The following is a 14919-nucleotide window of genomic DNA, read 5'->3' as shown; positions in this document are numbered from 1 at the left end:
TGATTAAAAAAACATGAATCCACATGTTTGAGGAAACTTAATAAACCACAAGCAGGACAAAAATAACAACAAAAATATATTAAGGTTATTATAAAAAAATTTCTGAAAACTACTACTAAATAATCTTAAAAAAAGCCAGAGGAGAAAAAAAATGAATTCATACAGCAGTCCCCCCTTTTCTGCAGAGGACACATTTCAAGATCCCCCGTGGATGCCTGAAAACTGTGGATAGTACTGAACCCTATACATACTACATTTTTCACTATACATACATACCTATGATGAAGTTTAATTTATAAATTGAGCACAATAAGAGATTATCAACAATAACTGATAATAAAATAGAAAAATTATAACAATACACTACTATAATAAAAGCTATCTTAATCTGGTCTCTCTCTCCCTCAAAAGATCTTATTGTGCTGTACTCACCCCTGTCACTTAAAGGAAGTACTTTATGACTTCTCTTTGGCATATCCGAATTGCCAGCATTACTACTCTCGTTCTTTGGGGCCATTATTAGGTAAAAATAAGGGTTACTTGAACATAAGCACTGCAATATCACGACAGTTACTATGATAACTAATATGGCTATTAAGTGACAAATAAGCAGGCAGCCTATACAGGGTAGATATGCTGGAAAAAGGGATGATTCATGTCTTGAGCAGGACAGACCAAGACCACAAGAAATTTCATCACGCTACTCAGAATGACACACAATTTAAAACATGAATTGTTTATTTCTGGAATTTTCAATTTAATATTTTTTCGGACCTCAGGTTACTGAAATGCAGAAAGCAAAACCACCAGTAAGAGGGTATTGCTGTCTATATAAGGAAACAAGATATGAATGACTACAAACTTCTCAGTGGAGGCCATGCAAGCCAGAAGAAATGGATCACCACTGCTAAAATGCTGAAAGAAAAACTATCTAGAATTCTATCCTCAGTAAAAACACTCTTTGTAAATAAAGGGAAATTAAAGACCTTTTATACTACAAGGAGAGACATATAAAAATGATATATATACATCAAATATACAGGTAATTACAAGATAAAGCTTGTCAGACTAGATAAGAAAGACATAGTGTATGATGTCAATAACAACGAAACACTTTAACTATAAAGACCCAGATTGCTTAAAAGAAGAAGATGGAAAAAGACACACCATGCAAATAAACACTAATTATAAGATGGGGGGCGGGGTATGATAATATCAGATAAAGTAGGCTTTAAAACAAAGAATATTAGTGGTGATAAAAATGGAAATATTGTTTGTGCTCCAGTAACAGCTTCAATACATGAAGCAAAACCTGACAGGATCAGAGAACAAAAATAAACAAAACAAAAAACCTCACGAGCACAAGTAAGAGATTTTAGCCTCCTTCTCAGTAATAGAAATAACAAGTAAAAAGGAAATCAGTCTTGAAAAAAGACAAATTAGACCTGATATATAAAGAACATTTCATTCAATGACAATAATATACATTCTTTTCAAGTACATATGAAATATTCACTAAGATATACCCAAACTCAACTACTTGGAGGTTAGTTGATCAACATACACTAAGGGTCCCATGGGTACCAGAATAAATAAAAATGGAAAATAGAAAAAAAAATTAATTAAACAGTGAAAACACAACATAACAATACTTATGGGATGCAGCTAAACCAGTGTTTAGAGGAAAATTTATAGCATGAAAATGCTATAATAAAAAAGGTTAACGTTTCCTATTTTAGGAGCTACAAAAATGAATGTAAATTAAAACCAAAGTAAACAGAAAAAAATAAACAATATATATTAGAGAAAAATGGAAAATTCATAAAGAGAAAAAAATCAGTGAAGCCAAAACTTGCTATATTAGGAAAGAATAAAATAATTAAACCTCTAGCTAAACTGATCAAGAAAAATCAAAGAAGATTCAAATGGCCATTATCAGGATTGGAAGATAATTGCTACAGATCATACAGTCAAGAATGAGGTAATAAACTATATAAATGTCTAACCAACGTACTGTATATTTGAATAATAAGATAAAATAAAAAAGAATAATGAGGTAATATTACACCTAACAAATTCGATAATAAAGCAGAAATTAAAAAATTCCTTGAAAGACACAAATAACAAAACTACACTAAGAAACAGAATTTAATAGCCCTATAAATTCTTTTCCACAGATGGTCACACCAGTGAAATCTATCAAATGTTTAAAGAAATATTAATTAATTTAAAATAATTCCTTCAGAAAACAATTAATTTAAAATAATTCCTTCAGAAAACAGAGAAAGAAGGTGTCATTATTTAATGCCAGCATTACCCTGATAGCAAAAACAGAAAAAGATATTACAAGAAAGATCAGAAGCCTTAATTAACGATGAGACTTTAACAAAATTACAAATCTAATGTAACAGTATGTGAAAATATAATGCAATATATGGAAGTATAATGCATCATGTAGAGTTTACATCGGGAATGCAGGGATGGTATACTTTTTAAAAAAAATCAGTGTAATTTACCACGTTAATAACCAGGGAGAAGTACCATGTGATTATTTTGATAAGTGAGGAAAAATAATTTGATAAAATCCAATACGTATTTATGATTAAAACTCCTTAGCAAAACAGGAACAGAAGGGAACATGCTCAACTTGAAAGGAGCATCCATGAAAAAGATATTGCTAACATCATATTGTAAGGTGAAAGAATGAATGATTTTCCTCTAAGTTTAACAAGAGAAGGGAATCCGCTCTCATCATTTCTATTCAACTATGTCCTAGAAGTCCTAGTAGTACAATAAGATGAGAAAAATAATTAAAAAGACATTCAGATTGAAATGGAATTAAACTTTTCTTTATTCATGTACAATATGATTGAGCAGGTAGAAAATCCAAAGGACTCTCCATATAAGCTAATAGAGCTAATATGTGAACTTAGTAAATTTATAGACTTCAAGGTCAATATAAATATTAGCAATAAAACAGATAACATTTTTAAATGCCATTCATAACAGCATCCAAAATCTCAAAATACTTAGGAATATTTAAGCAAAATATATACAAAATCTATACACAAAAAACTAAAAAACACTGCTAAGAAAAATTATAGAACCAATTAACACAGTTATACCATGTTCATGGAGAAGACTTGTCATTAAGATGTCAACTATCCCCAAAGTAATTTATAAATTCACCACGATCCCAATCAAAACCTTCCTACGTCTTAACAGCACTTGAATCTATTCTGACAACAGACTGACTTTCTTGAGGGCAAGGAAATACCTTTTTTATTTTGTAACCTTTATAGCTAGCATTGCCAGACAGGAGGTGTTCAATAACTTTTTTGAAGTAAATACAAAAGCATCCATTTCTTCATTTGTAAAAGGAAAATAACAATATTACCTATTTCACATGGTTATTGTGAGGCAAAAACATAAAAGAAAGAGTAAATGAAAGCATCCCGCCTAAGTCCATTTTCTCAACCATTAGGTTAGAAAGAATAGGAGAACTGATCAAACTACCTTTTCTTTGAGCTACTATTTATTCGCCTATCTGGTAGCTAACAGCTAGCTAAAAAGGTATCAAACACTATTTCACCATCAGACACTAAAGACCCCCCCACCCCCCGCCAAAAGTTCATTTATAAGGAAGTTCTGATGTCACAAATAGAGAAAGAGAACTAAATACAATGACATTTGGGGGAATATAACAGTGTAGAGTCACTGAATGTTCTAGAGCCTAGGGAATATTGCATCAGCAGAAATTTCATGAAAGAAGTCAGTAGCTGCATGCCTCTTTCCTCACATGTTTAAGAGAACTGACCTATGGAACTACAAACATAATCTAAATTTAAACTATTATGGTGTCTTAATTCCTGAAAGCCAGCAACTCAAACATCAAAAGTATATTATAGCAAAAAAAACTAACCCATAGAAGCATTTTAAAAACTTTCGTTTAAACAAATTCTTAGAGCTCGGTAAGTACAATCTAAATTTAAACTATTATGATGGTTAATTCCTAAGGTCTAGTAACTCAAATATAATAAAATATGCTATCACAATGAAACTAATCCATGAAACATCTTAAATCTTATCTCTAAACAAATGTTTTGAAATTATTAGGACATAAAAATAAACATCCACTTTACTAAACGTTTAAGTGATCTTTAGTAAAAGCCAGTAAGTTTCAAAAACATGCAATTACCTCAGATTGTGATTTCATTACTGATGAAATATAGGAAAGTAGATAGCTTACAGCCAGTTCACCCCTAGGGTTGTAATTAAATATCAAATTTTATTCACTAAAATTGGGTTATATTTAACATAAATATTTACTCAAAAACAATATATTATATAGTGGTAAAACCTTATTACAAAAGAAATTTAAGATTAGTTATTTTACTTACCAAAATGCAGTCCACTTTAGATTGTACAGTTTTGCTGAAAGAAAAAAAAATTAGATTAAGAATGATAAATTTATTAAATTTTGAAATATTCTCAAACAGATATGAAAAAAAGTAACACTCCTTATTAAGATTAGGCATCATGTCCTAAAACTGCATTTTTCACAAAGCAAAACAAAGATCTATTTCCCATTCACTGTACTAAAGCCAATCCCAAAGCAAAAGACTATTTTCTGAATTCACTGCTACAGTCAACCTGTTGTTACATTGTATCATTATAACAGATGTTCTGAATAAACGAATTTTTAATGATATATAAAAGTACAGGTGTACTATTATATTTTGAAATACAGCACAATTTACATTGAATTATGATTTTTACTGTATGCCTGCCACTCTGGACAATGATTTGTTTAGCATTTAAAAGCCATAATGATGTAATATTATCTGTAGTTCTAAAGACTTGTAATAAAGTATATTGTCCAGCTCTCTCTTTATTGTACACAGACATACACACAGACACACAGACAGACAGACACACACACACACACACACACATGGGGAAAGGATTCCCTAGACATAAAAGCAATAATAAAGATTAATTAATATGGTAAAAAATTGTAGGAAAAGAATACATTTATAAATAACATAGCTAAACTCACTATATATCAATTTAACTGAGCTATTGAATATAAGTGAACTCTTAATATGTACCCAGTATAAATGAAGCCAGTATAAAATAACTGAACTGTCATTTGAATTTTGTTATAACACAATAAAGTGAAATGCAATGAAATAATGAAAAAGTCCAGAAATAGTTTATATACAATCTGTAAAATATGTTTCAAACCAAATTATTTTCCATAAAGTTTTAGAGCCAAATGTCAAAAAGAAGATTATTTGCCTTTGTATAAAGCTTCAGAGAAAGTAAAACCCAGCATTTAAATCTCATTTTAGTTAATGCAATCAAAAACCTCAAAACTTTATACCTGTACTTAGATTTTAATTTTCATTTTTTAAAGAACAAACTATGACTAAATTAAGTTCAACTGCAAAGTTCATAATGACTAAAAAGAATAATCTAATTGGTCTCCCTGCTTCTGTCTTTACCCCATCACCAATAATCCTGTGCGCTATTCTCAACAAAGCAGCCAGAGTGATTCTCTGCTCAAATCACATTAGCAGAGAAGAGCCCACAGTCTTTGCTCCACAGTCTTTAACATGGCCAACAAAGCCCTGCATGATCCAGCCCTCTGCTACATAATTTCATCTCCTACTAATCTACCTTATTCAGCTCCTGCCACACTGGGTTCTCAAGGCAGGGGCAGGGCCTTTCCACTGGCTTTTTCTGTGAGCCGCCGAGACTCTTCTCCCATATAACTTTTTTGTTCATTTCCTTTGTGACTTTGCTTGATATCATCTTTTACAGACAGTACTTCCCTGACTTCCTTATACAAAAAAACTCTATCCCTCTTACCCTGCTTTACTTTTCATTATTGCGCTTAAGCCACCAGTCATTTTATATTTTTATTAATTCATCTGTTTACCGGATATCTTCCTTGGCTAGAATTTAACTAAACTTCATGAGAAAAGGCTCTGTTTTGCTCACTACTGTATTATCATCTGGCATACGTTAGGTGTTCCATAAAATCTGCTGACTGAATAAATGACAAAAAATACATTCAGTCCCCACATGAAAAAAAACTCTTTGGAAAGACTGGGACCGTTTAAGAAAGGCTTTTTAGAGAAATTAATATGAAATTGAAAATGTGACTATTTTTTATACTATGGATTTAATATATTCCCCTTCTATCAGAAACAGACTGCTCTATGGGGTATCTAAAGAGGATGACTATGTTTTCCTATCACAAACAACTTGACAAATTTCTAAAAAGTACATGTAAAAGCCTTTTAAAGAATAAACATATAAAATAAAATGAAAGCACTTCTGAGTTAGATATGAACCCTGACAATCACATAATCTAGCCCTTTATTACTTCATACTTAATACAAATATAATAAATATATGTATTAAGATAGAGATGGACAGACAAGATAGAGATGAAGTTTAAGTCCCCTTTGTTCTGTCCAGTCTCATACCCCTCCCTATCTTCCTAGACAACCATCGCTAATCTTATATGTAACCTTCTCAGTTGATATTTCGATACTTGTATTAGGTATACAAATATCTATAAGCATCATATGCTTGTTCAATGAAGCTTTTATATGTTTACATAAATGCCATTACATTGAATATATTCTATAACTTTTTCTTCAACATTGTTTTTGACATCTATCTAATGTTGATACTTAGATTAAGTTCTTTCACTTTAATTGCTAAAAAGTATTCCACTGAATGAATATATCAAACTTATTCATTCTTCTATTGAAAGTCAATTGTGTACTTTCCAGTTTTTCTACAAACAATGCTGCAACATATGTCTTTGTACATGTCTTCTGGTATGTGCATGCAAAAATTTCTGTTATAAATCCAGAAAGCAATTTTCTGGAGCTCGTGGATGTATCTTTTAAATTTTTTATTATATATTACTAAATTTCTCTCCCAAGCACTTGCATCCATTTATACTTCAAACAGCAGTATATGACAGTCCCAATTTTCCTATAACTTTGTGCAAATATATATGCATGCCAATTTATATATACATGATACATAAAATACATACATTAAAAACTTGCCTAGCTAAAAGATATGAAAAATTTATTAAATTTGTCATTTTCCCAATTACTAGCAATACTGTATACCTTTTCAACTGTTTATTGGCCATAAATAACCAGCACTCCTCCGTAAAGTGCTGGTTCAAAACTTTTGCCCATTTTTAAGTGGAGTTGATTATTTCTTATTAAATTGTAGCAGTTCTTTATGTATTCTGGATATTCTGGATATTAAGCCTTTGTTACATATACTTAATTTTGTTAATGATATATGTTAATGATATCTTACTGAATGTAAGTAGTAATGATATTTACTAAAATTTAAATTTTTGATTGAGACAAGTTTATTTCTTCCTTTATGACTTCTTTTTAATCTTAAATCCTATTTAGCAAAGGTGTTACTTTCTATATTTCATTCTAAAATTTGTAAAGTTAAGCTTTTTTTCTATTCTGATCTAATTTTTTTCTTTTTCCTACTTTATTCTAATTAGAATTTATTCCTGTGTATAGTATGGTGTAATATATATTTTTTCTATCTGGCAAGCCAATTGTTTCCTATTTCACTATGCCAAGTTTCTATATATACTTGGATCTGTTTCTGGCTTTTTTTCTGTTTTGTTATTAATCTACACATCTAACCCCAAGCCAGCATCACATTTGGAATTTATTAGTGCTTTAAAAATAAGGTCTAGTTATGTGACTGTGTGACCATCCTTGACCATTTTCAGAATAGTCCTGATAATGCTTGGACCTTTAATATTCCAGGTGAGTTTTTCATTTGTTCCAACTCCACAAATGTCCTAAGATTTATATTAACTGTGCTGATTTTTACAGATTGAACTGAGGGAGGTGTTTGATAATTTGAATTTTTGTCTGTCCATAAAAATGTCTTATAATTTCCTCCATACATTTTGTTAGAAAGAGCCCTAGGTAGCATATAAATAGAATTGTGAACTGTATCTTTTTTATTATTATGGTTCAAATTGGTTTCTGCTGATGTGCAGAACCAAAAAACCAAAAAACTATTAGTTTTCTATGCTAACTTTATACTCAGCAGTCTTCCCGAACTCTTATTAGTTCTACTAGTATGTAGAGTCTCTTGCAGATAATAATTTCACTCACAATTAATTAAAATATTTTTCTTCCTTCTCAATCTTTATATCTCTTTTCTTATCTAATTAGTTTGGCTAAAATCTCTAGTCTAATGGTGAAGAGTAGCAGTGACAACTGACATCCTTATTCTATTTCCAAGCTGTGTTTAGAAATTTTAATATGTATTGTAATATTCTATTTAATGGGTGTTTTACAATTTCCTAAAATATTCCTTCAATATTGGATGCTTTGACTCAATTAAAATAATGCTTCGATATTGTAATGTTCTGCTTTGGATAATGAAGTTATGTTGAAGTAAACTTCCCACACTGCAGACAAAATATGAAAACAAACATTAAGGTGAAAGAGAATGATTAAAAGTAGGTAGTAACTGCAAGGAACTCATCCTTAAAAGAAAGGAACTGTACTGGGTAAGATTATCCACCCAGGCAGCAATGATCACTCAGGACTGAAGCAGAAATCTGCTCTCTTGTCACTGGAGGAGCCAGAGGACAAAATCTTGGGATTCCTGAGCCACTGCAAAGTAAAAGATGAAATCCCAGAAAGGAAGTTGCCACAAATTTTCTGTATAAACTATATCTAAAAAATTGGATACCCTTCATCTGGAGAAGATGCCAAAGTTTCCAGCAAAAAGAAATAGCTGGAAGTTGGAAAGATCTGAGTTGAGACTTCTGCTGGTACCTATTACAGGAGAGATAATGTTGGGAGTTTGAACCCAGCCATGCTAAGTGTCTACCAGAACAGAAAAAAAATGAACACTCATCAGAAAAAAATGGTATAATCCAAAATCTACAACATACCACCCACAATGCCCATTAGAGAAGCAAAATCTATCAGAACAAATAAACAGAAAAAGAGACTGAGTCAAAAAAAAAAAAAAGGCAGCTCACAGAAATCAAATCCTATATGAGCTAGATGTCAGAATTAGCAGACGAGGATCTTAAAGCAAATATTATAAATATGTTCAAGTATTTAAAGGGAAATACGGTCACAATAAATGTACATGTGGGAGAAATCTCGGCTGAGAAATGAAAGCCATTAAAAAAAAAAAAGGATATTCTAGAACTAAAAAGTACATCTGAATTTGAAAAATTCATTGAGTTACCTTAAGAGGAAATCATATACAGCAGAAAAATGGTCACTAAACTTGAAAATAAATCAATACAGCTTACTGAATCTAAAGAAGAAAGAAAAAGATTTTCAAAATAATAAACAGAGCTTCAGAGATTTATAGTACAATATCAAGTGGTCTAACTATGTATAACTGGAAATGAAAGATGAGACAGAAAAATTAATGATAAATGTTCAGAATTCCTTCAAATTTTATGAAAAACATAAACTTACATATCCAAGAAGCTCAGCAAACTCTAAGCAGGATAACTATATAAGGAAACCACACAAAGATGTATCACAGTCGAAGGGATGAAAACACAAAGATGAAAACCAGATCTTAAGGCAGCCAGAGTAAAGTAACATTATATGCAATAAAAAGGTGATATAAATGATATTTGACTTCTGTTTAGTCAACTGATTTGCAAAAGAGGTACCAAAGCAATTCAAAAGATAAAGGAAAATCCTTTCAAAAAAGGCTGATGGAATAACTGGATATATCTATAAACAAACGAACATATCTCAGTCTGCAGAAAAATTTGAGTTGGATCATAAAATTAACCATAAGAGCTTAAACCATAAAGTGCCTAGAAGAAATCATAGAAGAATATCATGACCTGAGAATATACAAAGATGTCTTAGGATATATAAGCAATATCCATTTTTAAAAAATCAATAAATTAGCCTCCATCAGAATGAAAATAAACTTCTATTCATCAAAAGACATCGATTAATAAACAGGTTACCAACAAAAAGAAAACATTTGCAAAACATAAATCTGATAAAAGGCCAGAATATATAATGAATTCTTACAAGTCAATCGTAAAGACAAGTAATCCAATTAATAAATGAGCAAACCACTGGAATAGATAATTCACAAAGAAATAATATACAAATGTCCAATAAGCACATGAAAAGATGTTCAACATTAGTCTTCAAGAAAATGTAAATCAAAATCAAAGTGATATATTAATATATACTTGATAAGATGGTTACAACTGAAAACACCAAAAGTTGGCAAGAATTTAGAATGACTACAACTGTCATACATTTCTGGTGAAAATGTAAAAGGTTAAAACTGCTTTGGAAGAACCTGGTAGTTAAATATAAATCTATCCTATAACACAGAAATTCTGCTCCTAGGTTATCCAAAAGAAATGAAACTGTCTACAAAAAAGACTGTATAAGAATGTTCACAGAATCTTTAGTCACAATAGCCCCAAACTAGAAACAATCCTAATGATGGTCAATATAAATATGAATAAAAACATGGTGGTATTTCATGGAATGGAATACTACTCAGCAATTAAAAAAACCCCAACTCTGATACACAGAATAACATGAATAAATCTGGTACACATGTTACTGAGCCAAAGATACCACCAAGAAAAGTTTATTATGTACGATTCCACATATATAAAGTTCTAGAAATTAATCTATGGTAAAAGAAAAATTAGAAAAAGTGGCTGTCTCGGGATGAGCTTGCTGTTAATTTTGAAAGAACACGTACGGACTTTGTAATATACTGTCCATTCTCTCTTTTCAGGAAAGAAGGCCTTTGTCCTCTATCTGCTGAAAGTGCTTTCAGCAAAAAGTCCTCAGTTGTCAGCCCCTCATGGGGATTCCCATCCTCTGCGATAGCCAAGGAGGATGGCACTGTATCTCTATGGCTCCCTTCCCTTCTGGTATCCAGTGGGCCAATATTAGTCACTGGAAGGAGATGAGAGAGCAAAAGAAGAGATAGGGGGTATTTATTTCACTTGCCTGCAGGCAATGAGTTAGTGGTTCTTAACAAGTCTTATAAGACTTTTTTAACTCATTAAACTATGAGCATCTAAAACTTCCAACAAAAAGTGAAAATTAAATGTAGAAAAATTTAAATTAAAAAATTCAAAGTTATCAAACAAGATATTGGTAATCTATGGACATATATGGAATTATATTTTCATCATTATTTCGACTAGCTAAGTTTAATAAAACTTTTTCAGCAGCAGAAAAAAATGCACAAAAATACACTCACTGTGCAATAATGAGTAACATGCATATTTGAGACTGAACTTTAAAAAGACAGAAATCTGACTTTTTAATATTTCATTTAAATGTTCATTTTTCCTTTTGACTAAAACTATTTTGTTAATTTTATCTTCAAATAACATGTTCAAATGATAGTGTATGTTGAATTTTAATAGTCTAAGTTTTTTGATATTTTCTAAATAGACATTAAGTAGACATTAAATTTTGTTGCTGATTATATTTGATATGCATTAAATGTCTGGTCTCATTAGATTTTTTTTAAAATATTACTTTTATAGACATTTTAATAGTATCATTCCTATATTTTGGTATTAGATTTTAAAAAATCACAATTTTGCTGTGGTACTGTAACTACTAAGTTTATGGAACATGTTAACCATTTATCTTCCAAATCTTTCCGTTCAGGCTTTCGCATCTCAAGTCAGATGGCCATAATGGAGTAGGGGAAAGGGAGAACATACCAACAAGGAGAGCATATAACAATTTAAGGAAGAGAGACACAATTTGAGAAAGCATATTTTCTTTTCCTTAAATCAAATTATACAGTGAAGCTAGGGAAAACTTCTTACTTCCTGGGGGGCCACACAAAAGAGACACAGTAAATTTAGAAAGCATGCGATTAAAAAAAAAAAACTTAATCTAAGCCTATTTTACCCCACAGAAAACTTCACAAAAATACCATTTAATATTTCTCTTCTTTCAGACTTAAATATAATAAATAAATTAACAGTCATGGGCCAACCATACACAACATATAAAACATGGTAAGTATGCCTAAAAGAACATTTAAGACTGCATGCTAGGAAGATTTCAGAACCTCAGTCATCCTGGTTTCAACAAATAAACTATTTGTTTATAGCAGATAATATCATTCTGAGACGCCCACTTATCCTTTCAAACATCAGGTTTGGCCTCCATCCAAAAGTTCAATACTCGTTCTACCTTTTTTTGGAGTCCCTAAGTCTGAATTCAGAATGACTCATAAACCCTATATACTTGACTCAAAACTCTTGTGTTGCAGAAATAGAGATCTGTGAATACTAGATACTTGACTTCACCCATGGAAAATCTATAGGGAGGTACAGTGTAATATATCAAATGTAAAAAGCTCTTGCATTCTAGCCTTGCCAGGATAAATCCAACTCCTAGCTTCCTCTCCCGTTAAATAATTCTGTTAAAAATATATTGACTTCAGATCTTTTTTGTAGATTATGACTCAACTTACAGTCCATCACAGTAAAACATTTTTAATTTATACTTGTCCATAACGAATGTTAAGCATTTTAGTTTGCTCAAATGAGAACACAATTTTACATTAAAAAAAATAACCATAGTAACAGAGGCTAATTCCATAAAGATTGAAAGGTATAACCAGAAAAATTTAAAAAAGGAAACAGAAACTACCTTGAATCCCACTATCTGGACTTTTTGATTCGTTTACTTAGTATGTTGTCTTAAAAATAATTGGAATCTGTTGGTGAGGTTGAGGGGAAATTAGAATCATTTGTACACTGCTGGTGGGAATGTTAGATAATATAGCTGCTGTGGAAAAAGTTCGGTGTTTCCTCAAAAAGTTAAACATAGAATTATACATGATCCAGCAATTCTTCTCCTAGGCATATACCCAAAGAAATGAAAATAAGTATTTTGATAAAAACGTGTATATAAATATTCATAGATGCCCTGTTCACAAGAGCCCAAAAGTAGAAACAACCCAAACGTACATCAATGCGATGAATGGATAAACAAAATGGAGTATATCTATACAATGGAATATTAATCAGCAACAGTAAGGAATGAAGTACTAATACATGCTGAAACATGGATGAATCTCAAAAAAAAGTTCTAAGAGAAGGCAGACACAAAGTCACATATTGTATGAATGCATATATATGAAATATCCAGAATATCTACATCCAAAGAGATAGAAAGTAGACTGGTAGCTGCAAGGACTGAGGGGACAGGTGAATGGGGGGCGACTGCTGAATGCATATGGGGTTTCACTTTGGGGTGATGAAATGTTCTGGAACTAGATCAAGGTGATGGTTGCATAACATTGTGAATGTACTGAATACCACTGAACTATATACTTTAAGTGGTTAATTTTATGTTACATAAATTTTACCTCAATGAAAAACAAATGTGATCATAAAACTAAGAAAAAAATCATCTGATACTACCAGTGCCTCATCAACAAAGTACCGATTGTTTCTTTTTATAACCCAAAATGCTTTTTAAAGTAATTGTTCACAGTTCTTGCCTGCTCCTAAAAACTTTCGAGGGATCTGCTTTGAAAAGAAATTAGACTGTAGACCAATGTTTCTCAAAGGCGCACTGACATTTGCTGGTGAGTCTGTCCTATGCATTACAAGATATTTGGCATTACTGGATGCTGTCCACTAAAACATCAGTAGACATTCTGACAATCAAAAATGGCCCACATATTATCATACATACCAAGTTGAGAGCCACTGCTCTAGACCATAGAGAACAAAGTCGTTCATATGCTGTGTGTTAAGTCATATAAGAAGTTCCCTCATATATCCAGTGCAATGTACTAAAATTGAGTCATTTCAAAAGTTCAATCTTTTTTACATATTAAAAGTGAACTTCTTACTTTTCACAAGAATATTATATTTGTTAATTTTAGTACTCATTTTGTAGCTTTGAACATTAAAACTAATTTCAACCAGAATTAACTTTATCAGCAGTTAACTTTTGCCTATTATTTAATTATTCAATTATTAAAATTAAACTTTCAACTTCTTAGTGACATGATTCCATTCAATAAGCTAATATTTTCTCTTATTATTTTAAAATAACCAAGTTGTAAGTATATGGGAAAGTTATCAAGAATAATATAACACTTGTGTATCTGCCGGCCAGTTTGAATAAATCTGAACATTTTGCCTTTTTTTCCCTTAAGAAAACTTTATGGAAAAAAACTGAAACCTCTCTGGGCCCTTTCCCAATATCATTTCACTCTTCTTTTCTCAGTGGTGACCACTATGCAGAAGTTGCTCTTTACCAATCCTATGAATGATTATATTTTTAATATAAATGCTGAGTATATCTATAAGCAATATAAAGTTTGTTTACTTGACATGGAGTTATGATGCATATATCATTGTATTTTTATTTCCTTTAAATTAATAGGCTTTAGAAGAAGTTTATCTATTTTGATTTGTTCTAGTTTATCCATTTTAACTGGAACATATGGGTTATGGGTTAAATCATGTTCCTCCCACCTTCAAATTCACATGCTGAAGCCCTAATCCTCAGTACCTCAGAATGTGCCCTTATTTGGGAATAAGGTCTTTACGAGGCAATCAAGTTATTTGGGCAGACTCTGACTGATGTGCTTATAAAAAAAGGGAAATGTGGACACAGACACACACAAAGGGAAGATGATATGACGAGACAGGGAGATGGCCATCTACAAGCTAAAGAGAGCAACCTGGAAGAGATCCTTCCCTCATATCCCTCAGAAGGGGGATCAACCCTGCCAACTCCTTGATCTTGGACTTGTAGCCTCCAGAACTGTGAAAAAAATAAATTTCTGTTGTTTAAGATACATAGTCTATGGCACTTT

General features: G+C 31.5%; 1 protein-coding gene across 4 annotated transcripts in view; it reads right to left on the bottom strand.

Moving 5' to 3' along the window:
* Positions 1-14919, bottom strand: part of RFX7 (regulatory factor X7) — a 112040-nt gene that overhangs the window by 62130 nt on the left and 34991 nt on the right. For 2 of the 4 annotated variants that reach the window (XM_039865513.1, XM_039865514.1), the window contains exons 3-4: positions 4401-4434; positions 4199-4262 (exon numbers count right to left, since the gene is read on the bottom strand). In XM_039865513.1, coding sequence (XP_039721447.1) covers positions 4199-4262; positions 4401-4434 — 98 coding nt within the window. The remainder of the gene's footprint in view (positions 1-4198; positions 4263-4400; positions 4435-14919) is intronic. The other 2 variants (XM_039865516.1, XM_039865515.1) reach the window with 1 other exon arrangement.

The sequence above is a fragment of the Pteropus medius genome, unplaced genomic scaffold (assembly GCF_902729225.1).
Source record: "Pteropus medius unplaced genomic scaffold, Ma_sr-lr_union100, whole genome shotgun sequence".
Taxonomy (NCBI): domain Eukaryota; kingdom Metazoa; phylum Chordata; class Mammalia; order Chiroptera; family Pteropodidae; genus Pteropus; species Pteropus medius.
Note: the sequence above shows the minus strand (reverse complement) of the source record. Positions and strands in the feature narration are given on the sequence as shown.